At 37.4% G+C, this 27,432-nt stretch overlaps 2 protein-coding genes across 2 annotated transcripts in view; one reads left to right on the top strand and one right to left on the bottom strand.

Moving 5' to 3' along the window:
- The first annotated feature begins 1,357 nt into the window (after window positions 1-1,357).
- Window positions 1,358-23,932, top strand: LOC123664884 (AP-3 complex subunit delta). The gene is made up of 19 exons (XM_045599271.1): window positions 1,358-1,585; window positions 1,685-1,780; window positions 1,987-2,256; window positions 2,335-2,464; window positions 2,555-2,694; window positions 3,785-3,858; window positions 4,365-4,513; window positions 6,734-6,879; window positions 7,098-7,299; window positions 7,369-7,540; window positions 9,725-9,896; window positions 11,997-12,193; window positions 15,752-15,907; window positions 16,634-16,793; window positions 18,127-18,256; window positions 18,544-18,672; window positions 22,083-22,209; window positions 23,167-23,546; window positions 23,653-23,932. Exons 1-19 carry the CDS (start codon window positions 1,490-1,492, stop codon window positions 23,721-23,723), a joined length of 2,997 nt encoding a protein of 998 aa, XP_045455227.1. The 5' UTR covers window positions 1,358-1,489; the 3' UTR covers window positions 23,724-23,932.
- A 1,349-nt stretch (window positions 23,933-25,281) lies between these two features.
- LOC123664720 (succinate--CoA ligase [ADP-forming] subunit beta, mitochondrial) overlaps window positions 25,282-27,432 on the bottom strand; it is a 38,264-nt gene continuing 36,113 nt past the window's right edge. Inside the window, exon 10 of the mRNA XM_045599222.1 lies at window positions 25,282-26,809. Coding sequence (XP_045455178.1) covers window positions 26,630-26,809 — 180 coding nt within the window. The 3' untranslated portion in view covers window positions 25,282-26,629. The remainder of the gene's footprint in view (window positions 26,810-27,432) is intronic.

Genomic DNA, 27,432 nt, shown 5'->3' with positions numbered 1-27,432 from the left:
AAAAATCTAGAAAATTATATGAAAAAGAATATAATAACTTATTCCGACTCCGTCTACGAGCTCTACTGCTTGCCCCGCGACCGCTACAGCTGCTGGATCAATAATTAACATTAACTTTCAAAATTGTACCATCCAAAATTTGAACAATTATTATAAATAAACTACTGTCAGCTTTTACTCTTGTTGTTTGATTAATTGCATTAGTGAAGATAAAGTAGTGTATGCAACTGCATATAACACGGGTATTAAAACACTCGTTATTATTATGAAACGAGCGCACTCGTGTTTTAATACCCTTCATTATAATTATGACAGTTGCATAAACTACTATTAACACATCGCGAATTTGAACGGTCATATTCGACGTGGTGGGAAGAATTTCGGGAAGTCCCCGTGCATTGATTTTGTGTTACCCTTTTCTTTTAGTGTTACCGCATTAAGAATATTATTTTACCCTTTTTTTAGAAAATTATTTTACATTAGTTGAAAATTCAAAAATTCGGTAGATAGCACTGCTAAATCGGTATATCGGTAGACAAGGGCCAAAATCGGTAGATCTACCGATAAATCGGTAGCTTTTGCAACGCTGCTTGCACAGAGCAGACTTGTTAAAAAAGTATCGATATATCGCTATTTTTAATCCGAAATATCGATATTTTTAGTCGATATATTTTGATCCGATATATCGATATATCAACACAAAAATTCCATCAAAAATTCACAAAATATCCAATATTGAAAATTGTATCAAAAACAATACTTAAATATATTTTTTTATGTAACTAAATACTGACAGCGGAGCATTTAAAGAGCAGAGTTTTTCTACTTTCGTGTCGCCACCGGATAAACATTAGTTTGCCTAATATAACAAATAGGTTTAAAAATATTAGTTAGAAGATAGTTTTTTTAGTTTTTGATATTTTTATTATTTTATATATTTATTGTTGCCTGATAAAAATTACATATCACATTATATTGCATAGTTTGTAATGTAGCTGTATGTAAGATTTTGTACCGAACCTATACTGTACCAAGGTGCCACTAAAAATAGACAATTATTCATTAATAATTTAATATTAAACTGAAGACAACTAACATGCTGCAAATATTACTTGATCTCACGCCGTTTAATAGACTTTAAACAAATTAGTAATCTTCTGTGAACACATTTTTATAAACATTATACAGAGTGATAGGTAATAGATATAGATGTAAAAGATCTGGAGGGGCTAAGCTATAGCTCATATCCTATATCTATGTATAGAAAAGCCTATTCAAAAACTGTCAAAAGTCGCTGGCGCAGTTGGTGATGAATAAATAAATCGAAATACATGTATAAATAATACTAGCAACATTGGGGCCAACATTGCATTTGATAGATTGTCAGTTTATTTCTTTTTGACGTTGTTCGATAATTCTTAATTTCTCTGTTATCATTTTAACAATTTAAGGTCTATGAAGTTATGAGTAAGGAAAAAGGAAATACAAAATGGCTTTAAAAAAAGTTAAGGGTAACTTCGAAAGAATGTTTGATAAAAATCTAACTGACTTAGTTCGTGGGATCAGAAATAACAAAGATAATGAGGTACTTATTATATGTTTTTAATCAATTAATGTTCATAAAAAGTTAACGAAGTAATATTAAAAACTAAAATTTCATTTTAATTTTATTTCAATAATTCAGGCAAAATATATAGCGCAATGTATGGAAGAAATAAAAGTAGAGTTGCGACAAGACAACATCGGAGTGAAAGCTAATGCTGTCGCAAAACTAACATATGTAAGTAGCCAAGTTTACTTAGTATTGGCGATTTGGTATTTATATACAAATGACTAATCCTTCGGTTCAATCTTTAAAATTTTAATCCTTGAAATTGAAAATATTTTAGAAGCTGTATTAATGACCGATATTTTGTATTGTTTTTATCCCAATTAAAATGTAGAAATTTGAATTATGATTTAATTTTTAATACTACTTATTTTCAGCTCCAAATGTTAGGATATGATATATCATGGGCAATATTTAATATAATAGAAGTGATGAGTTCAAACAAATTTACTTATAAACGTATAGGTTACTTAGCTGCTAGTCAATCATTTCACGCTGATTCGGAATTGCTCATGCTTACCACTAATATGATAAGAAAAGATCTAAATGCTCAAAATCAGTATGAAGCTGGGCTAGCACTCAGCGGGCTAAGTTGTTTCATATCCCATGACTTAGCGAGAGATCTTGCCAATGACATCATGACACTGGTTGGTATAATATTTGTCAATATATCAATAATCAAATGTGTTGTAGATAAATTAAACAAGCATGTGATAATGTTCTAGATGAGCTCAACAAAGCCTTACCTCAGAATGAAAGCTGTACTAATGATGTACAAGGTTTTCTTAAGATATCCTGAAGCCTTAAGACCAGCATTCCCTAAGCTAAAAGAAAAATTAGAAGACCCTGATCCTGGTAAATGTTTTGTAAATAACTACCCTTTTCTATTAAAATATGTTCCAATATTGGATAAAGTATGTCATTGTGCAATTTTTACTTCTATAGGTGTACAGTCAGCAGCGGTCAATGTCGTTTGTGAATTAGCCAGGAAAAATCCCAAGAACTATTTGTCCTTAGCTCCTGTATTCTTCAAATTAATGACTACATCTACTAATAATTGGATGTTAATTAAAATCATAAAACTGGTAAGTTAATTATTTCTTTGTCATTTAGTGATAATGATTAGGTTATTTTGTAGTCAATATTTATTGTCTTCTAAGATAATAACTATTTACTATAAGAATTTCTTTGAACATTATTTTGTTAAGTGCTTATATTTGATAAATGATTATTGTGCTGGACAGCACCATTGCTGGTTATAAATGAAAATTAATAGTTAGTTTATGGGTTATAGAAGTGGTGTGCAGAGGTAATTAAAATTTAATGTCCAAATTTTTTTCAACTGATAGCAATATCTAAAAATATTTTCAACTAAACAAATGTCCTTTTAAGAAGTTTAATTTTTGTATTTTGATATTTATTATTTGTATAAGTCTCTGATATTAAATCATTATATTTATGGCTATGTATATGACACATTATTATATTCTTTATAATATTGTAAAGAAATTAGAAAACTTCATATTCTTTAAAAGTATTAATTTATTGTACCAAAAAAATTCTCTAATCTCTTATTGTTGATTCTTCACAGTTTGGTTTAATGACTCAATATGAACCCGACATTGGGAGAAAAATAACTCAAAGCCTCATAGATCTAATTTGCAGGTACCCTAGTAAAACTAGAAAAAGAAACAAGTTAGCAGCTAGATCCATCCACTACACCTCACTGGATTGTATTGAGTAAAACACATTTAAAATGAGGCTTCTTTCTATGTTGCAGCTATTTGCGATTCTTGTTTGCAACATAATCAATCTTAGCAGTTTGGTGTGTCAAGCTTACTACATTATAACATGGAGGATGAACCACACACATTGTTATTACCGTTCATTAATATTACACATGATATTAATTAAACGGATTTATCAAAAAACTTGCAATCGGCTCAATTGTTTCCCACTCAAACACAAAGTTTACACTAAATTGGCATGCCACACGTTTTATGTTATTTTTTTGCTGCTGTTGCAAATTTTGCCATGAAAAAAAAATGATAGGAATTTTTAGGTTCTCAAAACTGAGCTGTACACATGGCAAATATTAATATCATTCTGGTACAGAGGATCATTAATTCAGCTCGCATAAGCTAGTTTTATGTAGCATCATTATATTTGTTCCAGTTTGGTGCCTTAACCCCATTAGAGCCCCGACTTGGCAAGAAACTGATAGAACCATTAACTAATTTAATACATAGGTGAGTCAGAGTCACGGTACCGCCTTACAAAACTGTACTATTTATGGTCTCTATGGGGGCAAGGAAAGCTAAAGCGAAGATAAAGTTACTAGTGACTCTGTCTGTCTAGTCTTTATCTTTCTTCAAGACAACTATTTGCCCATTTTGCGTAATCTTAGAAAGAGCTTAAATAGCTTCTTTTTATGGTATTGTAACAGTGCTTTTTTATTTAGTAATTAAATAGGTGTAGTGGCTTCATTTACAAAGACCATTTTCCAGTAAATTATGATGGTTAGAGATTTATTAAGGTATCATACTCACATATACAACATATAGAACCATGCTTATTTTTTCATTTACAGTGCACTTTTACTGAGTTACTTTTGTTCACCTAAAGTCACTTGTATTTAAGTTATTTTAACAAATATCGTCTAAATTTTTAACTTCTCAAATCGCTTTCACATAGGAAATAGAATATTAGTGTAGTAAAAGTGCAATAACTATAGCATTGTTTTCTCTTTGGCCAGCACAACGGCTATGTCCCTGTTGTACGAGTGCATCAACACAGTGATAGCAGTGCTTATCAGCATCAGCAGCGGCATGCCTGGTCCCGCAGCTTCTGTGCAGCTCTGTGTGCAGAAACTGAGGATACTTATCGAGGACAGCGATCAGAACTGTGTGTTTATTCCTACATCACATCTATATTTTAAACATTATGTAAACATAAGTTTTTTGCCTTTAGTTTGTATTTGTGAGATTTAGGTGTCATTAAGTTGAGTGAGAGAGAGAGTCAGTGAGAGAGAGAGAGAGTCAGTGAGAGAGAGAGAGAGTCAGTGAGAGAGAGAGAGAGTCAGTGAGAGAGAGAGAGAGAGAGTCAGTGAGAGAGAGAAAGAGAGTCAGTGAGAGAGAGAGAGTCGGTAAGAGAGAGGGAGAAAGAGCTAGAGGGAGGGGCGGAACACCGACTCAATTCTCCTGTACTAAATAGTAAATTTACTATAACTGGATTTTAACTGTATCACCCAAGAACCAAAAACCTGCATAATGCATTATGCATGTAGTGTATATTTAAAATTTTAATGTCAACATTCTTAGGTCTACCTAACCAACAATTTTATCCAACAATTTTATACAACCTAAACAAGTCCCCACATTATACAAATTTTTACTACATAAATCTGAATGTTATAGATACATTTACTGTCGGATTTTTATTTCTGTAGTACATTTTTTGGACACTATTGTAATGATTTTTGATTATCATTCATTTTTTTTAATTAGCGTGCAATATATACTTTATTTTAATTAAAATATAAAAACTAACGACGCGTTGGCGCGTGGCTTTTGTTCGGGCGCTCGCGGGTTCGATCTACGTACATGATAAACATTTGAATTGGCCATACAGATGTTTGCTGTAGTCTAGGTGTTTGTGCAGACCTTGTGGTTTAGCACCTGCCCCAACGTGCATCAGAGAGCACGTTATGCCGTCGGTCCCGGTTGTTATCATTTACACCTGATAGCGATCGTTACTCATAGTACGGAATATATTTGCCAAACCACATTGGAGCAGCGTGGTGGATTAGGCTCTGATCCTTCTCTTACATGGGGAAAGAGGCGTATGCTCAGCAGTGGGCACACAGGCTGAAGCAAAGCATATAAAAAATAAACTTAAATTAATTTGTCCTTTAAAAGTTTCGATATAAATTGACATACAATTTAAATTTCAATAATATTTAAAAAAGTTAAAGATACAATTAATTTAATTACTCGTGGTCTGGGTGTTGTGTTTGTGTATTGTATGTGTTTCCGGCCCCTCAACACCGGAGAAAATTCTACTGGGGAAAACCGTTGAGTGTGAAGCATTTATTAATGAATAACAATCCGATAATAATAATAAATAAATATCCATAACATACAAACACGGCTGTCTGTTCCTATCGTAAGCAACTTAATGCTTGCGTTATAGGTAACAACCGACTGTTATATTAAATATATATATTTTTTATGAATACATATAGAAATGATACATATTTAAATAATAACGGGTTAGATTAATAATTTTTATTATACTACTTAATTTACTTTATTAAGTACTATGAAATGTTAATAGAAAACAATGTAATTGTAATTGTATGAAATATTATCAACAACAATATTTTCTAAATTAATATAATTTATTGAATTATTATAGTATTATTTCGGATGCGATAGTAGACAAATAAATATTTCTATCTACGCTTATTAGCGTAAACAAGTCTGGTCACTATTGTAATTATTATGCCTTATCTGTTATGTATAGCGTAATCTGAATGTTGAAAAAAATATATATTTTTTAAATATATTTATGTATCCTTATGTAGGTAGTATTGAATTATTAATATATTCACTAGGACTATTTTCGCAATTTTTTTTTTTCATATTGCTAGGCCCTTTGAATTTGTTAAAGTTGTAACATAGCTAGTACATTCTTTATATGTACGGCCAAAGAATGGAACTCTCTACCAGCGTCTGTCTTTTCGGAAAACTATAACCTGGGGATCTTAAAGTGGCGAGTGAATAAGTTACATCTAGGTAAGCGTGCTCCATCTTAGACTGCATTTTCACTTATCATCAGATGAAATAGTGGTCAAACGCAAGTCTATCATTGTATAAAAAAAAGAACATAAAAAAACCATATTTAAAAATGTTATTTATGTAAAATAATAAATCAATATATATTTATAAAAAATAAGAAATTAATTTCGTTAAATAATATTGAAGTACATATTTATAGTGCTATAAGAGGCGGCATCTTTCCTAATGCATATAAAATTATTAATATTTAAAATGTTCATTAAGGTGGAAATATTTAAAAAAAATATAATATTTTTGTTTAATGCTTGTTTTTACTTATTTACAGTAAAATACCTGGGCTTGCTGGCGATGTCGAGAATTCTCAAATCTCATCCGAAATCTGTGCAAGCTCATAAAGATTTAGTGCTGGCGTGTTTGGACGACAAGGATGAATCCATTAGACTCAGAGCGTTGGGTCTTCTATATGGAATGGTACGGATTTTATAATTTTAAATTACATCAAAGCAAAGCCACGCATTATTTAAGAAACTTCATGTGTCTTATTCGATATAAAAACAAATACTATCGTTACAAATGTAAATGTTTGGTTTTTATTTAATGATTTTTTTAATCTCATTTTACAATTATTATTTTTTAATTTCAATTGACAATTTCAATGTAGAAACCTAAAATTGCCCGTTTCCGATCAGGTATCGAAGAAGAATCTCATGGAGATAGTGAAGAAGCTGATGGTGCACATGGAGCGCGCGGAGGGCACGCTGTACCGCGACGAGCTGCTCACGCGCATGATCGAGATCTGCGCGCAGAACAACTACCAGCACGTGGTCGACTTCGAGTGGTACGTCACCGTGCTCGCCGAGCTCACCGAGATGGAGACCAGCGCCAAGCACGGTACGGGCCAGGACACCCGCGTCACAGCGCGGAGCCGCGGGCGCACGTAACCAGTGCGGCTTGTCGCAGGCTGCATGCTGGCGGCGCAGCTGACGGAGGTGGGCGCGCGCGTGGCGCAGACGCGGCCGTTCGCGGCGCGCGAGTGCGCGGCGCTGTGCGCGCGCGCCGCCGCCGCGCCGCCGCGCGCCGCCTCGCGCGAGGTGCTGTACGCCGCCGCCTTCGTGCTCAGCGAGTACTGCGCGTGAGTCGCTCCCTCGCTCGCACTGCGACTGTCACTCGTGACGGAATCGTTTACATCACATAATTATACAGGTGGCTGCTGAACTACTATCAATATTTTAGGAGAATACTCGGTACATGATTCTCATTCGAATTATGTAAAAAAATAGGTATTTATTTTTTTTACAAATTTTCATAAATTTCAATTTTAATAAATGACGTATGGTAGGTACATTTCTAGCCATGTCGGCGGCGCGTGCGGCCTTGGTGTAGTACTGTGCCGCTTGCCATCCGCAAGGCCGCAACCCCGCGCGGCCCGCACTGTCACTAGTTCTAATTCCCGGTAATACGATTAAATAGGTTAGTAGGGCGAGTGCCGCTGTAAGGTTCGTACTTTCGATTTTCTGCGCGCGCGCCTAGCGATCGATCTTACCCGTATACCTAACCCGTCATGTTTGGCTTATCAATTGAGAAATGCAGAGTACTTAGACATGGTTCGTGCTTATGCGCGTGCGAATGATAGCTTGCCGTGTGCTATCAATTTGTACCGGGAGATGTTCCCCAATCGCGAGTACCTACTGCCAGCGTAATCTTAAACGCTAATCAAAGACTACGGGACTTTTCAGTTCCGTATGGACAGTTTCGTATTTTAACACATGCCCATGGACGAGATGGAGCGGCATACCCTGTCTCCCTACAAGAAGACATTCTTAGAAATTAGATAAAGAAGAGATTAGATAGAGAAAATAGAAATAAATTTCATAGAACAACCCAGAAGCGAGTACTCAAAAGGCTGCTAGAAGATTTGGGTGTATGGTGTATCTCTTGGCTTGCACACTTGAGCTAAGGAGAAAGTGTGCCCTTATGCTCCACTAATACCATTTACTAAATAATAAAATAGATAACCCTACGACACTGGGGGCATGTGGCATATGCGCACCGCGCTGTACAGTCATGATGCGCTCCCGGCCGTTGTTCGCGGTGGAGTGTGTGAAGACGCAAGTCAGCGCTTCGCTTAATTAATAATATGTTGGCCTCCAATAGTAATATTGATATATTCGCTATGAATTCGCCTGAATTTGTGTTTCTGTTTGATATATTCGCTATGAATTCGTTTGTGTTTCTCTTAAATATTGATAGTAATTCACTAGTCACACTGTATAGGTATAGTTAACTGAGCGCGCCAATGTGTCGTCGATTCGATGACAGCCTAAGATTGCTACTAGAGAGAATAATTCTAATTCGTCACAATTTATTGACAGTTTGTTAAAAAGCTCACTCGCTCGAATAATGAATGAATTATGCAAAGGGTTTAATTACACAAAAAAAAAATATTGACTTCAGACTGATCATTCATATATCAGTATAATCCGTGTTTTAAGGTGGGGAGCTCGGGATGTTTATTAAAACAAGTTAATTGTTTCACGTCCAGTTTATTAATGTAATAAATTTTACTGTCGCCTAATGTTATGTATCTTAAAAGTATTCAGTATATATGTATATTAGTATATCGTCACATATATTTTATGTATACCTTACACAAGGTACTATGCTATATTAGTATATAGCATTTACTTACACACTACAATGTTAAGAATGATCAGCCAACCTCCCCTATGCTACAATTTATAATTTCGATACGAGTTCTATATGAAGGGGTAGGTATCTTTACAATAGGTACAATCATACAAAAGTAATAAAACGTAATTATGAGATGCTGAATATGAAATTAAGAATATGTGAGTTAGTTTGTGTATGTTGAGTGTAAGTGTATGTGTGTGTGTGAGCTAGTGAGTGTGTGCAAGTGCTTACAACTTTGTCAATTTAAACTAAATAAATACTAAAACAAAACAATATAAGTATACGTAATATATAAGTATATATACATATAAATAATAACAGTACAATATATAGTACAATAATATAAGTAAATATAAATTATAAGTAGTATTAGTAATAAACTGGTGTGTTCGGCAACCGCGAACTGAACCGCTAACTATAGTGTTTTATATGTAAAAGTCTCGTTTGATATTTGTCTGGAATTTAGTGCAATGTAGGTTTAGTCGTAATCTAGTTCACGGATACAGTCGAACCGGTCCCCGGATCGGTTCGACTGTACCCGTGGGTTAAGTTAGCCGGCTCCGTCTCCGTCCCACATAATTGTCCAGTGATTTATTAAGTAAAGTCGTGGACCGTGTCGCCGCAGCGAGGAGGACGTGATGCGCGAGTCGCTCCCGGCGCTGGCGCTGGCGGCGGGCGCGGACGCGGGCGGCGCGGCCATGCGCGCGCGCGCCGTGTGCGTGCACGCCGCGCTCAAGCTGGCGGCGCGGCTGCTGCGCGCGGCCGAGCGCAGGCGCGACCGCCGCGCCGTCGTCGCCGTGAGTGCGCTCATACTGTAGGAGCACGTGACGCGCCGTGTGCGTGCACGCCGCGCTCAAGCTGGCGGCGCGGCTGCTGCGCGCGGCCGAGCGCAGGCGCGACCGCCGCGCCGTCGTCGCCGTGAGTGCGCTCATACTGTAGGAGCACGTGACGCGCCGTGTGCGTGCACGCCGCGCTCGAGCTGGCGGCGCGGCTGCTGCGCGCGGCCGAGCGCAGGCGCGACCGCCGCGCCGTCGTCGCCGTGAGTGCGCTCGTACTGTAGGAGCACGTGACGCGCCGTGTGCGTGCACGCCGCGCTCAAGCTGGCGGCGCGGCTGCTGCGCGCGGCCGAGCGCAGGCGCGACCGCCGCGCCGTCGTCGCCGTGAGTGCGCTCATACTGTAGGAGCACGTGACGCGCCGTGTGCGTGCACGCCGCGCTCAAGCTGGCGGCGCGGCTGCTGCGCGCGGCCGAGCGCAGGCGCGACCGCCGCGCCGTCGTCGCCGTGAGTGCGCTCATACTGTAGGAGCACGTGACGCGCCGTGTGCGTGCACGCCGCGCTCGAGCTGGCGGCGCGGCTGCTGCGCGCGGCCGAGCGCAGGCGCGACCGCCGCGCCGTCGTCGCCGTGAGTGCGCTCGTACTGTAGGAGCACGTGACGCGCCGTGTGCGTGCACGCCGCGCTCAAGCTGGCGGCGCGGCTGCTGCGCGCGGCCGAGCGCAGGCGCGACCGCCGCGCCGTCGTCGCCGTGAGTGCGCTCATACTGTAGGAGCACGTGACGCGCCGTGTGCGTGCACGCCGCGCTCAAGCTGGCGGCGCGGCTGCTGCGCGCGGCCGAGCGCAGGCGCGACCGCCGCGCCGTCGTCGCCGTGAGTGCGCTCATACTGTAGGAGCACGTGACGCGCCGTGTGCGTGCACGCCGCGCTCGAGCTGGCGGCGCGGCTGCTGCGCGCGGCCGAGCGCAGGCGCGACCGCCGCGCCGTCGTCGCCGTGAGTGCGCTCGTACTGTAGGAGCACGTGACGCGCCGTGTTCGTGCACGCCGCGCTCAAGCTGGCGGCGCGGCTGCTGCGCGCGGCCGAGCGCAGGCGCGACCGCCGCGCCGTCGTCGCCGTGAGTGCGCTCGTACTGTAGGAGCACGTGACGCGCCGTGTGCGTGCACGCCGCGCTCAAGCTGGCGGCGCGGCTGCTGCGCGCGGCCGAGCGCAGGCGCGACCGCCGCGCCGTCGTCGCCGTGAGTGCGCTCGTACTGTAGGAGCACGTGACGCATGCGGCCGAGCGCAGGCGCGACCGCCGCGCCGTCGTCGCCGTGAGTGCGCTCGTACTGTAGGAGCACGTGACGCGCCGTGTGCGTGCACGCCGCGCTCGAGCTGGCGGCGCGGCTGCTGCGCGCGGCCGAGCGCAGGCGCGACCGCCGCGCCGTCGTCGCCGTGAGTGCGCTCGTACTGTAGGAGCACGTGACGCATGCGGCCGAGCGCAGGCGCGACCGCCGCGCCGTCGTCGCCGTGAGTGCGCTCGTACTGTAGGAGCACGTGATGCGTGCGGCCGAGCGCAGGCGCGACTATCGTTGTTTATCAATAGTGGCTACTTTACGATTCAGCCTATTACATCCCACCGCTAAGCGTAGGCCTCTTTCCCCATGTAGAAGAAGAATTGGAGCTTAATCCACCACGCTGCTCCAATGCGAGTTAGCGGATTATATGAGTAATCGCTATCAGGTGTACGTGATAACGACCGGGACCGACGGACCACGACAAACATCTGTATAGCCAATTAAAATGTTTGTCATGTGCGGGGATTGAACCCGCAACCGTCAGCGCAACACCCATAAACCAGTGCTGTAACCGTTGCGCCAATGCGTCGTGGCATTCTAATTTACTACGATTTAATTAATGACTCACTATTTTCTTAACATGAATGAAATATAGTAATAGCATTGTAGCAATAACAATAATTTATTTATTTATTCCTTATTTCAATGAGGTTGAAACCTATAATTTGATATTATTTACTTTTGTTATTTCCATTTTTGTGCACACAAATAAATAATTATTATCTAAACTATTACAACTAACTTCATATATGATTCTAACCGGCGTCCAATTGTGATGACATTTCCCGCAGGTTTTGCACGAGATCCTGGCAGGCATGCGGCCCCTCCTCAGCAGCGAGGACATGGAGGTGCAGGAGCGTGCGCACAACACCACGGCGCTCATGTCCATCGTACTGCATCGTCTGGAACCCACCGACCCCGCTCTGCCGTCCGACCTGCCCGACCTGTCTGACTTGCCCGACCTAGCGCTAGTCGACCACCTGCAGAGGTCAGTCAGTCAATCAGTCATTTAGTTCAGTTCAGCCTATTGCACTCCACTGGACATAGGCCTTCTCAAGTTCGCGTCAAACATCCCGGTTTTACACAATCCTCATCCAGCCTACGCCGGAAATTTTATGTAGATCGTCGGTCCAGAATAATAGGAAATGTTATTTATTTATTTTATTTATTTATTTTATTTATTTATTTAAAAATATTGGAAAATATTGGAATTAGTGGTGATTTGTTTAGGTGGTTTGAGTCTTATATTTCTAACAGATACCAGGCTGTAGTTATCAATAATTACATATCTAGTTGGGTTGTTGTTCCTAGTGGTGTACCCCAGGGTTCCCTCTTAGGTCCACTGCTGTTTTTGATCTTTGTAAATGCTATTGAACCATGCTTTATACACTCTGAGTTGCTATGGTTTGCTGACGATATGAAAATTTACAAGACCATCTCAACCAGATCCGACGTACTCGACCTTCAGTCGGATTTATTAGGTTTGAGCACTTATTGCGAATTAAATAAATTGGATCTTAATCCATCTAAGTGTTCACTTGTATCATTCTGTCATCAGTCAGCTCACATTCCATCTGAATACCAACTAAAGGGTTAAAATGTCCAAAGACTTACGAAGGTGCGGGATCTTGGGGTGATTCGTGATTCGAGGCTAATCTTTGATGAGCATATCGACGAAATTATTAAAAAAGCCTCAAAAGCACTGGTACTCATCATGCGAACCTCAGAAAATTTTAAAGATATCAAATCTATTAAAATTTTATACTGCACGTTTGTTAGAAGTATCCTAGAGGATGGATCAGAGATCTGGAATCCCCGTTATAAAAAGTACACAAACAGAATCGAGCAACTACAAATGAAATTTGTTAAGTTTTTGTGTTATCGTCTGAAGCTACCTTATTCCTCTAATATTTACCAAAATCAATGCGCACGATTCCACTTGCTTCCTTTATACAGACAGCGTGAAATTGCTGATATTGTTTTTTTTTTTTTTTAATAAATCTAATCTATAATCTATAATCTATAATCTATAATATATATAAAAGCGAAAGGTCACTCACTCATCACGAAATCTCCGAAACTATAACACCTACAAACTTGAAATTTAGCAGGTAGGCTCCTTATAGGACGTAGACATCCGCTAAGAACGGATTTTACGAAACTCCACCCCTAAGGGGGTAAAACGGGGGTTGCAAGTTTGTATGAAAGTCCTATGTTTTTGAAGTAAGAAACTTGAAATTTAAAATGTATGCTCTATAGATAATGAGAAGGTGTTCAAATAATGTATCTGTAGAAATCAACTCCCTTTTGGGGTTAAAACGGGGGATGATAGGCTGACTCACTCATCACGAAATTTCCGAAACTATAACACCTACAAACTTGAAATTTGGCAGGTAGGTTCCTTATACGGTGTAGACATCTGTTAAGAACGAATTTTACGAAAGTCGACTCCTAAGGGGGTAAAATGGGGGTTGGTAGTTTGTATGAAAATCCTATGTTTTTGAAGTAAGATACTTGAAATTTAAAACGTATGCTCTTTAGATGTTGAGAAGGTGTCTAAATATGTGTCTTTAGAAATCAATTCCCTTTTGGGGTTAAAACGGGGGATGGTAGGTTGACTCACTCATCACGAAATCTCCGAAACTATAACAGCCACAAACTTAAAGTTTGGCAGGTAGGTTCCTTATAGGGCGTAACATCCGCTAAGAACGGATTATACGAAACTCTACCCCAAGGGGATAAAACGCGGGTCGGAAGTTTGTATTTATAAAAGTCCTATGTTTTTGAAGTAAGAGATTTGAAATTTAAAATGTGTGCTCTATAGATGGTGAGGAGGTGTCCAAATAATGTATCTTTAGAAACCGACTCCCTTTTGGGGTTAAAACGGGGGATCGTAGGTTGACTCACTCATCACGAAATCTCCGAAACTATAACAGTTACAAACTTTACATTTGGCAGGTAGGTATTTTATAGAGCGTAGACATCCGCTAAGAACGAATTTTACGAAACTCGACCCCTGAGGGGTTAAACGGGGGTTGGAAGTTCGTATGAAAGTCCTATGTTTTTGAAGTAAGAGACTTGAAATTTAAAATGTATGCTCTAAAAATGGTGAGGAGGTGTCCAAATAATGAATCGTAATCTATATATATAAAAGAGAAAGGTCACTGACTCACTCATCACGAGAACTCAAAAACCGCTGGATGGTCCATTCATCCAGGATGGACAAAGATAAAATTTGGCAGGGAGGTAGATTATAGTTAGCAGACGTCCGCTAAGAACGGATTTTACTATATTTCACCGCTAAGGGGGTTTAATTGGGGTTAATAGTTTGTATGAAACATATACAGCCTGAAAATAAAACTTAAAATGTGGTGTATAGAGAGGTTTAATAAAAATAACTATTAAATTATATAAAATTATGCCTTTTAAAAAGTTACTCAGTGTGAAAAGCATTTCAAGTGACTGAAATAAAAAAATAATTTGTGTTAAACATCTTGATAGTAATACATATCTTCATAACCACGCGGACGTCGTCGCGGGCAACAGTTAGTGTATTATAAAACAAAGTCCCCAAAAGTGTATGTGATCGATTCGCTCAAAATCTACTGAACGGATTTTCATGCGGTTTCACCATGAGGAAGGTTTACGGAACGGCTAAGCCGATTTTGATCAGAGTTTCACTGGAAGTTTGCCGGGAAAAATTTGTGACACACTAATTTCAAAGCGGGCGAAGCCGCGGGCACAGCTAGTTACTAATAAAATTAACTCTCCGGAACTTCTTTCTAAAATTAATTTTACCGTACTATTGAAATCAGTACGGCATTATACACCTATTCAACTACCTCTGGTATCCATAAATTACTGCCAAAATGCTTTTCTGTGGTGCGCCAGTAAAGGCTTAAATAATCTGTGTAGACTGGGCCATTTTGATGTATTCAGTTCGGGTTTGGTGGCAAGGCGAGTATCGAGCCAGTTTTTTTTGCATTATTTAATTGATATAATATATGTATTGTTTAAAAAGGTTATGTAACACCTTGACGTGCAATTACTCTGTCCGCATGATATGTTTATTTATATACTACTTCTTATACGTGAAGACCTATCATTAGCCAAATGTTCTTTAGTTCAATTGCTATATATTGTTATTTGTGCTGTTGGTTTTACGAATATTAAATAAATAAATATATTAAATAGCGCTGTGACACATGACGCGTACTATGAGACCGATCTATTGGACATATTGGCATCGCCATGTATAATGAGTGACCTTTCAACCTGCGAAATGAATTTTGGTACTCTTTATAATAAAGCGAGGTACAGGAACGAAGTAACCGTATTGTCGTACAATGGCTTATACAAAATTGACGCTCGTGCGTCTTTCGTGATTAGTTCCTTTCCCGTGCTCTAGAGCTGCTTTCGTTTGTCTTAGTTGTGTTGTTTGAATGTTCAATCACAGGTTAGATCAAAAGTCTAAAATTACTTGAAGTGCTACCATCGCTTTTTTGTTTTTTTTTTTTTAAATCAATTTATACTATTTTATTTTTAGTAACGGATTGGAAGACAATGAAAATGACGAAATCAACGGAGAGGAATCTACCAAAAGTTTAAGTGGAGGTCTTATTGAAGAGCTTGCTAATCTCTTCGAAGGAGAACTGAAACCGGTAGCACCAAAAGCACAGAAAAAAGTACCAATGCCTGCTGAGTAAGTATATAATTACCATTATTATTGTGTAATTATTAAGTTTCAGTTACAATTGCATAATGCATTTTATTTTGTATTTATCATTTTTGATTAAACTAATTTGGAAAACTGTTACAAACAAAAATTAAATTAGAGGAGTTTGCTTAAATTCTTTGAAACCAGGATTTATTAATAAAAGGTATTTATGGGTTACATAACATAGTGGGATACGTACTGATGCCGATTACTTCGACTGGATTTAACTGAAGTAGGGCTCAGCAGGAAATTTCCTGCTCAAAATATGGAATAGCCCGATTGGGGTAATACCTCGACCTTACAGAAGATCACAGCTAAATAATACTGCTTTCAAGCAGTCTTGTGTTCCTGTTGGTGAGTAAGGTGACCAGAGGTCCTGGGGCAAAGTGGGGATAAGGTCGGCAACGCTCTTGTAACTGCTCTGGTGTTGCAGACGTCTAATAAGCTACGGTAATCGCTTACCATCAAGAGAGCTTTTTTTTGTTTGCCGACCAAGTTATAAAAAAAGAAGTATAAAAAAAGAAGATAAAACGATATGATACAGTTTTGAGAATCGCATAAAGGTTAAATTGTGTTTTTAATCCACGAACCCGTCGAAATGTACACAAGAAATTTGAACCCCATTCGGTCCAGCCGCTTAGGAGAGGTTACAACACGACGAACACGCGCACAGAGAACTACATCCATTAGATGAACGTACGCTTGGCACAGCTTGGACCTGGCCCGCTGGCTGAGCCGGCCGCGCAGCTCGTCGGCCAGCTCCAGCTCGTCGCGCTCGTCGGGCGAGGCGGGCGAGCCAGGCGCGGCGCTGTTCGCGGCGCCGCGCGACGAGCCGCGCGCCGCGCCGCTGTCCGCCGCCGAGCTGGACGCGGTAGCTGCCTCTAGCGCCTCTAGTGCCTCTAGTGCCTCTAGTGCCTCTAGTGCCTCTAGTGCCACTAGTGCCACTTGAGCCCGGTTCCTATATTCCAATCATTGTGTTTGTGAGCAAACGAAACTCGCCTTCGGCTTACATCGAATATTACAGCGTATGAAGTCGCAAATAATAATCTATTAAATGCGGATTATTAAGTATAAATTTAAAAATATACGTCAGATATCGATAAAATTTTAATGGGACTCCGCGACAGAGAAACTGGTTTTCTAATAAAAAAAAGAAAAGAATAATCAAAATCGGTACAGAGGTAAAAGGTTAGGAAGTAACAACATAAAACAAAAAAAAAGAGAGTCGAAGTTTTTAAATCAATTAAAAACATATCGTTATTTCCGGATTTTTTGTGAGAAAAACGAACGTATTTATAGAATACCTGTATAGTCGGTTAATAAAATATATCATGAGTTGATGGTTGAATATGAATTACTCATTTCCTGATGTCATGAAGGAGAAACAGGGGATGTTTAAATGTTCTTCTAATATTTGACTCATCGCACGTAATACAGCTATAGTGACTATTTAGAGCCAATCTTATATGGGGTTTACTCTGGTTCTGTTGTCAAACGAGATTAACAACTAAGCCTGGCTTAGTACGATGTAAAGAAATTTATCTGAAATTACAAGTGTTGAATTTTACACCGGTTCTTCGCAACAACCTTCAAAGATCTTTTTAACCCTTAAACCGGTAAGCCATGAAGGGAACATTATTTTTCCTTAAAAATCGATATTAAAGTGGAATTAGGGATGTAATTTACAAATATGTACTATCAAAAGAAAAAAATATATTTGGAAAGTAGGTTTTTTCAATATCTTACTTCCTTAGATCTCGACATTGTCCGTTAAAAATGACGCGTAATATTTTTCCTAAAATTATTATAAGTTATATAAAAAACGAAAATTTGTCAATAAAATATAAATAGCTAAACTTCCATTTTTTTTTTTTAAATAACAGCTGACCAAAGCAATTTTACAATTATTTCATACCTAGTTTTGTAGGTAAAGCCGCTGAGCCGACTATCTTGAAATTGTCAATATTTAAAAAATATGATTTTACTGTAAAAATGTATAAGAGTACAGTAAAAAATGAGTGCTAAAAAGAGTATCATCTTTCTACTTCACATTTCTTTAAAGAAGGCATCCGGTGACTCTCTGGAGATCAGGCAAATTTAAATTATACAATTGTCCTATAAAACGAACAATTGTACCCTTTAAAACTGACTTTAGAAGCTAACTCGTTTAAAATATGTATGTTTTAATTTAATTAAAATTTTAGGTCCGCGAGGCGCGCCGCCAGGAGCAAGCCAACAACCCGCACTACCTGAAGGACGACTCGCCGCGCTCCTACCAGCAGGACGACGTGCCCATCGCGGAGATTGCGTTGGAAGTGCCGCTGCAAGTGCACAGTGAGAACTCGTTTCGTACTAATGATGAAAGCCACTATACTAAACATTTTGAATATTCACTAAGAGAATAGTGTATTTTGGTTAAGCGTAAACTGTAAGTTTAATTTAAAAAAAAAAGTAATTTTTCGAGTGCTACACATTTCATCATCGTGACGCTCTGTCAAATGCTTAGTTACTCAAGTTTCAAACATTTTCTCTATAAAAAATTGCAATTTTTTTTTCTTTATACGGTTTGTTTTATAAGTAAAATATTTACATTTATACGAATATTATATTTTTGATTGCAGCTAAACGATCTGATAAGTACTTAATTTCAAGAGAAAATTCAAAGAAGTCCAAGAAAGAGAAACGGCCAACTAAGAAACGAAAGAATAAGGTTGAGAGACATTCGTCAGAGTCTGATAGTGATGGTAAATGTTAATTTGTGTAATTTTTTTCTCCAATCGGTTTTTAATAGAAATTCTCAGCAAATAACGTAAATTACATTTAAGGCTGTAAGTGATTATCGTAGCTTATAGACGCCTGCAACACCAGAGGCATCACAAACTTGGTGTCGATTCTACACAGGAGCTGGCACCTTAATTACCACAAAAACACAACACTACCAAAGATTATTTCGCTGTGATCTTGTGGTACTTTCGCAATTGGCCTGCTCCAGATTTTGAGCAGAATATTTCCTGCAGTGCCCTACTTCAATGAAAAGTTGAGTACTGAAAATGTATACATAAATATGGGTTAAATATAATCTTCTTTTTCTTTAGGTTAAAATGGCTTTCAATGGTGCCAAATGAGCACAGATGATTTCGCCAATATCATGTAGAAAAAAAAATTTTTTTTTTTGGTTAGTTGAAAGACTAATTTTATATCAAAGCGTTCAACCTTACTCGTAATTTTAATAGCAGTGCACGTCATTTTTTCTTTTTATCTACTATTACAGTGTGTTAGTTTAACACATTGATATTAAACCATTAAAAATATACAAAGCTTATTTGAAGTGGACTCCATTAGCTGCAACACAGTCCTTTAAATGTTGTGGCCAGTTATTAATAGAAGCACGGACTCTTTCCATGGGAAAATGCTTCACAGCCAATCATATGGATTGTTTCGGTTATAATCCAGCGGATTAAGATCAGTACTAGATGACGGCCAGTCTTCAGCTCTGATGAAGTATGGAACGTTGGTTTCTAACCAAGATTGGGTTAATCGAGCTTTATGAACCGGCGCCGAGTCTTGCTGAAAGTACCATTCTTGGCTATTAAACATGATGTTGTTAAGGGGCTTAACTATCTTCTCAAGAATAGTATCTCGATATACTTGTGCCGATGTTTTTATATCCTTTGCACAAAAATATGGCTCAGTCTCTCCTTCATAGCTAACACCCCACCAAACTATCACTGAATTCGGATAATGCCCACGTTGTACTCTGTTGATTAATTGGGAAGCTTTATTAGAGTTTTGAACATAAATAAGGTCAATTTGTTTGTTAAAATATTGCTCAGTTGTAAAAATTTTCTCATCCATAAACAAAACTTTTTAGTATAGGATCCCGATATAAAACGATCCGAGTCTATCCTGTCCAGAGATCCACCTTCACTGAGATGCTTATTTGATAAAACGTATTTTATATTTAATTTAATAAGTCAATAAATATATTGCATATAGGTTGCCTAAAAATTTTCAGTCTAGGATATGATTAGTTAATAATTAAAAAAAATTAGATATGTATAAATAATTTTAAATACATAAATTATCAAATAAATATATCGGGATCTTAGACCATTTCTGTGACTGCCCTTCGCGTACCGCTTAAGTAGTTGGTTTGATTTTACCAACCTATCCTATTTTAAACTATCAATTAAGAAATGACCAGTGCGTCTCTTATAGGCTGCAAATCCTAAGTCATCTTTTAAATAAATGCGATATGACTCTAGGTGCCGTCTTTATCTCCCGAGATAAAATTCTTTTGCTTTCGGACAGGATTCTTCGAATTCTTTCCCTTACTATTTTGATCGCCTTTTTCGTACGAATGCTACGTGGACGGGCAGATCTTTTTCTGTCATAAATAGAAGAGGTTTAATTGTACTTATCAATAGTCCAGTACACAAAAATTTGACTATTACCAAGCATATGGAGAGCTTTAAAAATTATATTTGGCTCCATAGCTACAGCATTTCGGTTCTCTTTATCACGACAATCCATTTTAATGTAATGACGCGAAAATGATAAAACAACGAACAATCATATAAGAATGACAGATTCCAAATTCAAATTTAATATTTTGTTTATTTTTAACCGACTTCAAAAAAAAGGAGGAGGTTACTCAATTCGACCGTATATGTTTTTTTTATGTATGTTCGGGGATAACTCCGTCGTTTATGAACCGATTTTGATAATTCTTTTTTTGTTGGAAAAGATATAATCCTAATTTGGTACCATGATAAGGAAACCAGGATCTGATGATGGGATCCCAGATAAATCGAGGGAAACTCTCGAAAATCCGCATAACTTTTTCTTGGGTGTACCGATTTTTATGATTTTTAATTTAATCGAAAGCCGGTGTTTATCAAGTGATCACATTTAAATTTAATCGAGATCTGATTACAACTTTTTTACTACAACAAAAATTTATCTGTAGATTGTATATTCTGGACAATACGGTTTTACGTACTTTATCTATGCTACATCATGCTTACGGCGGCATGAAATGTGTAAACGTTATCACTTATCTTAAAAATCTGCCCTACTTGTCTAGATTGGTGACACATGAAGTCCTTGAATTATGAAAGAAAACGTTAACGTAATGTATATTATAAGCCTTTCCTATGTTTACAAATCTGAAACAACATCAACCAAAATATATTAATAAAATATGTACATATTGAAGCGAACAGGTTCTTCCTGATAGACCATTAGACATTTGAAGAATAACCTCGACTTCAGGCCTCATCGCCTCATCCTCACCTATCCTCTCTTTATTCTAGCGCAATGAACCGGAACACGCCTGTTTAAAAAGTTGATGCCAATGTGGGTGTCATTTATACATACTGGGGCATTATATTGACTATACAATTATATAAATCTACAAAACCTAAAAAGATAAGGGTTGTCATCCTTTTGTCCGATTTATTTGTGTTTCGTAGGCCATCCAGGGCCATACAAATGAGTTGTTAAAATGATGATAAAAGAATATATATTTTCGTATGAACTTCTAAAGTTCTAAAAATATAAAAGATAAATAGTTGTAGGTAATAAAACACTCGATAGATGTCTAAAATCATATATATTAAACCACACATATATGTGTGTGGTTGAATGTAATGTTTCACAGTTGTATTCGTCCTACCTGTATAATGTGTATGCAAAGAATATATAAACGTGTGAAACCATGAGGATTAATGACTGGCAGATTTCTTGTCTGCTTAATTTATAAAATGTCTAAAAAAATACATCTTTTTTAGTACTATATCTACATTATCAATCACTCTATCAAAATACGATTGTACAATACAACGAAATAAAGCCTGCAAACACAATTATAATTGTAACAGTATTAATGGCCAGACTATGTATTTTATATTTACATTCTCCTTTTTATTTATTTATGTATTTTCTATAAGTATTAGAATGTAGACATTTATATGTAAGTTTATTATACAACTACACCACCTACCCAATTTAGATAATACGAGTAAGTTTCCTTTTTATGTCGGGGTCGTCGGGAAGAAATGGCTCCACACGGCCACAAGTCTGCCTTGTACTTCACAGGCTGCGACTCTTTATGCTTTGTTTGTAACGCATCAGTGGTGTAGAAGTGTAACCCCAACAGGGCGCAGCGCGGGCGCGCGGCCGGCGGTGGCTGCGGGCGGCGAGCTGCCGGACGGCGCCGCGCCCTCCGACGACGAGCCGCCGCCGCGCGACGACCCGCACCGCGCGCTCGACCTCGACCTCGACCTGTGCGTACCGGGCCGCTCGTTATCGCTGCTGCGCGCTCACGTCAGATAACTATTTAACATTATCACAGCGGAGCTGGATGCGCTGGTGGTCGCAAATTCGGTCACCGCACGTAACCATGTAACCGACCAAAAACCATGGTTTGTTGTAAGCCACGGTTTAGATACACATGTTTTTCGTAGTCTGGGTTTTTATAACTATGTTATGTGGTTCCATTCCCCTGACAAATTCACATCGTGAGGCTATAAATTGTGGAGCATTTATAATTACTTAACTAAACTGACCTCGACCTGTTTGTCGACATCATCGCAAACTTCTCTATCTGTTGGATATCGTCATACGTAATAGTAGATTAGTAGCCAAGGGCTGTAAGGCATCAATTGCAGCCCGAGATATTTATAGTTCGAGGGTGCAATTGATGCTTACACCCGAGTTAACTATTCTGCTTTACATCTCGATTGAGAGGTAAGTAGAAAAAAACCGGCATTACAATAATAAAACATTTTATCATTAAAAAGAATCAAGTAAAAAACTTTTTAATTTTTTTTTTCAAGATAAAATTGAGCTTCGCCGTTCGATATTTAACATTGATGACTATTATACTCACACGAAGACAAGGCTGAATAGCAAAGCGACCTCTTTGGTCATTGGGCTGAATGCATGATGTCTATTGCCAGTATGATGGTTAGATGTACACGAACTTTTTGAAAGAAAGAAATGTTTTTGTTTTTTATTTACTTACCGCCCTAGGGCTTTTCTAGTTACATTATTACCCTAGAGTGCTAATTAGTCACCTACAAGCCCCATTTGGAGGTAATAAGAACCTACTTACCGAACATGAGAGATGTAAAATAACTTTACCAGCAAATATCCTTGAGTAGTAAAAGAAAACCTTAATGTAACTTGTACACTTTATTTTTAACGTTGCTTTTACTTAATTACACTTTTTCTGTTTATAGACCGTTACGCGAAGAAGAGTTGTTAACATCTAGAATACAACAGTATCCATTACCGGAAACTGGTTTATTGAATCAGAAAAAGGAATCGAAGAAAACTAAATCGTCAGAAAAAAGACCAGAAAAAACTACTCATAAGAAGAAAGTTAAAAAATCTAAACACAATAAGAAAGTAGATTTAATGTTACCTGAACTCGCGAATGATGTAAGAGATAATTTACTGATAGAAACCGGAGATAACAGTGACTCTAAGAACGACCTTGCAACCGCCGACGACGCCTTTAATAAGAAACAACCGGAGACCATTAAAACTGAAAAGCAAAAGAAGTCGAAAAAAGATGCGAAAGACAAGGATTCGAAGATAAAGAAATCCTCCAAAAAAGGTTATAATTTTATTTTTACTATGTACTATTTCCACTGTAAACATTTCATAAGTTCTCCGTATTGATCTTTTTAAGTTTAAACAAAAGTATTTTATTTTTTTTACAGATAAACACGAAACAAAGATTGGATATGAAGAAGCTTTAGGTATTTCCACACCCAGCAAAGAAGTTATATAGTGAATGGCATAAAAAAGTTTTAAACATATTTCAGGATTCTTGTCACACACTCAGTGCAATTCTTTATTTGAAAAATTTGTTATAATATTATAGTTAGTTTCATATATAAATATATTATAGGCAATGTTTTCATTCATCTTAAAATGAAACGTGTCCATTTAAATAAACGTATATTTCTATTGATGTAGACTAATAAATATATATAATCATGTACAGTTTTATTGAAAGTTAATTTAAAAAAAAAAAACATTAAAATAAAAGCCATTTATCTACACTTGAGAATCTATTTTTAGTTAAATTCCGCTAACATAATTATTTTATATAGGTATAAAAAATAAAAATCAATAATATAAAAATACTTATCAAAAAGAATGTTCAAAATATCATTTTCTTCAACAATTGGTTCATTTTTGACATTGCGAGTTGCCACCTTTTGAATTTCTTTTAAAAGTAAGGGCCACCTATAAATAATTGATATTTTAATAAAGGTCTGCATATATGATATACTTTGGGCCCACTTAAAACAAGTATTGATAATAGTGATTATATGCAATAATTTTGGAATCCTGTGACTTGTGTCCAAATAAGATAGTAATAATCGTAAGGACTCACTCACTTCAGCCTATTGCAGTCCACTGCTGGACATACATAGACCTCCACAAGTTCGCGCCAGAAATGTCGCGAACTCATGTGTTTTGGCCATAGTCACAACGCTGGGCAGGCGGTGTGATGATCGCAGGGCTGGCTTTGTCGCACCAAAGACGCTGCTGCCCGTCTTCGGCCTGTGCATTTCAAAGCCAGAAGTTGGGTGGTTATCCCGTCATCTGTCAGCTTTATAAGTTCCAAGGGGGTAGTAGAACTGTGTTTTCCCTTAGTCGCCTCTTTCGACACCCACGGGAAGAGAGGGGGTGGCTATGTTTACTGTGATATTGTATGTACAACCCAGAGGGCCCATATTTAGTTAAACCACATATTCTACATACCAAAAAGCTACATACAAAAAATTGCAATACGGTAATAGATTCCTATTTATATTCCTAAAAAAATAATCGGTAAATAACGACGAGAGTAAGTTACATAACAACACTACATGCAATTTCAATCAAAAATTACTTGGTTTGAATAGCTTTTTGAATCGTTATTTTATAATTAAAATTAAATTTGTTTAAATTAATTAATTATAGGGATGTTGATCCTGCAGAGTAATCAGCAAGTTACACTTTAAAAAAAAGGTGATTTATTATAAAATCGGTGAATTCTTGGATGAAATACACTAAATCCGCATACCTTTATTATTACGAAAAATACTAAATTTAAGTGCATAGTAATATTATTTCAATGTTAAATTTATTGTTTCACTTGTGTACAAAATACTTTTGCCTAAGTGTTATCTGTGCTAAAAGTTTATAATGATATTTATAATAACTAAGTTTTACTTATATTAATGGCTTTACTTATGTTACTTCAGATTCGTGAATTATATTTCTAAAAAGCGTACTATTCTAATTCTTGACTATTCTAAATACAAATAATAAAGCGTGGGGAAAAAACGACATTCGATAGTTGAATTAAAGTTTTATTTACTGTTTAACCACTGTTAACATGTAATAATATCACTTGGATAAATCAAAACAACTTATTGTACTTTTAATACCCATTGACAAATACACACATGAACTAAGATGGCAGTTCACTATATACAAAGGAACATATTATGTAGTACGTATTGTACTAATACACAATTATTGCGCTGATACACTTTTAAGTATGTATTTTACATGCAAAGCTACATTCGTAAATTAAATGTCAATTTTATCGATGCTTAATATAGCTTATAATAGGAGGTAACATCAATACTATATATATTCGTGAAGGCTAAATAAATTTTAAAAATATAAATGAGGTTGAATTGAATCAAATATAATTTTTTTAAAATAAGCTCAACAATGAATGTTTGATTTACTTAGTCTAATAAACTCAATAAATAAATTGTAAAAAGAGCAAGCTTTATACAAAAATAATTATTTTATGGTATTAATATTGTTTGGCATTTTAGAAAATTAATTACATTTGAAACAAACATGATGCATTTAATTTCATATGTAAATATTTTCATAACCATGTTTATGGAACTTAATATGATCAAGATCAAACTACCATTAATTAAATAATAATAAATATATCAATTAAAAAAAATAAATGAAACATTTTGTTTCTACTATCTACATGTTCTAACATGAATAAATAACACAGATCACGTAATTCAAAATTAATACAAGACTAACAACACGTGACTAATTAAGAATAAACAGAAGTTTTATTCGCAGATAATAATTGAAAGAATGAGATTAATAGGCTATATTATATAGATAGGTTAGCTATTTAAATATTCTACTTCAGAAAACTGAAATTGGTGCACAGATTCTCTTTTTGTTTTTAATAAGCCAAATGTTGTTTATTAGTAGTTTTTAACTACTTTAATAAAGCAACACTAATACAGCCTATATTATTATTATACTTAATTTATTTATAACTGATTTAACTAATTCATATAAAACAATACTGAAACTCATATCAAATTATCTTCAATTAATGTTTCTTTCTATCCTAGGAATCGTTTCCTTTTTAACTTCTGTCTTTTTGTATGATGTCACAAAAACACACACGCAATTGATGCGATTTTCATATTTATGTTATTGGTGATCTTATTTACAACATGGGATTTTATTTTTATTTAGACCCTCGGGAATTGACATTCAAACAGTTGGAGAATAATTGTTAAAACAATATTACCGATTCAAGTAACAAAAAAATGTAATAATCGAGGAATCGTTTTATTTTTCTTAACATGAGATAAATAAGCTATATATAATCTGTGCACCAATATCCGGCTCCCTAGAAGAGCTTTACTTCTCAAGCATGTACTTGGGGATGTCGAACTTGACCTCGACTCCTGCGTTCTTGGCCAGAGCCACGATCTCGGATAGCTGTACGACGAGTTTGGCGGCCTCATCGAGGTCGTCGCGGGGCACGATGCGGAGCCCGGAGTCCGCGATCAGCTTGCGGGCTTCGTTCACTTTCGTACCCTTTTTTATAAATTAAATAATTATAAATATTATTTCAAACCATATATTCCTAAGAAGATAAAATCAAGGGCATATGGGACATCAAAACTTTCATGCAAATTACGAATATCAGCTAGTAGTATAATAAATAGTAAGTAGTATAATAAATAGTAAGTAGTGTAATAAATAGTAAGCTTTCATAAACTAAACACATTTAGGGCCTGTTTCGACAACGCGTTACGTAACATTATTTTTTATTTAAATTAAAAAAAAAACTAGGGTATTAAAATCTCCCAAGTTAGCAACCCTTTTCGTTTACACCCTTGGCCTTTTTTGTATATCAATATATATTTATAATTACCGCAAACGCGATTAAAACAATAATAAAAGTAAACAACATAGTTGTGACATTTGGGTAAAAATGTTGGGTGTTACGTAACGTTTACGGGGGGGCAGGAATACGTTCATCAAAATTTGCGTTACGTAATACTTGAACGTCCCCTATAATATAAAAGCTACTTTGTGAGCGAAGGTTAATTATCATAACTCTATATACAAATACTACCAAAACAGCTAATTTGTTCTTAATCCATCAATTAAAGAAACATATATGGCATAACTTTCTTAAACATTTGACAACGGAA

Source organism: Melitaea cinxia, chromosome 2 (genome assembly GCF_905220565.1).
Source record: "Melitaea cinxia chromosome 2, ilMelCinx1.1, whole genome shotgun sequence".
Lineage (NCBI taxonomy): Eukaryota > Metazoa > Arthropoda > Insecta > Lepidoptera > Nymphalidae > Melitaea > Melitaea cinxia.
The sequence above is the reverse complement of the archived record's forward strand: the minus strand, read 5'-3'. Positions and strand labels throughout refer to the sequence as shown.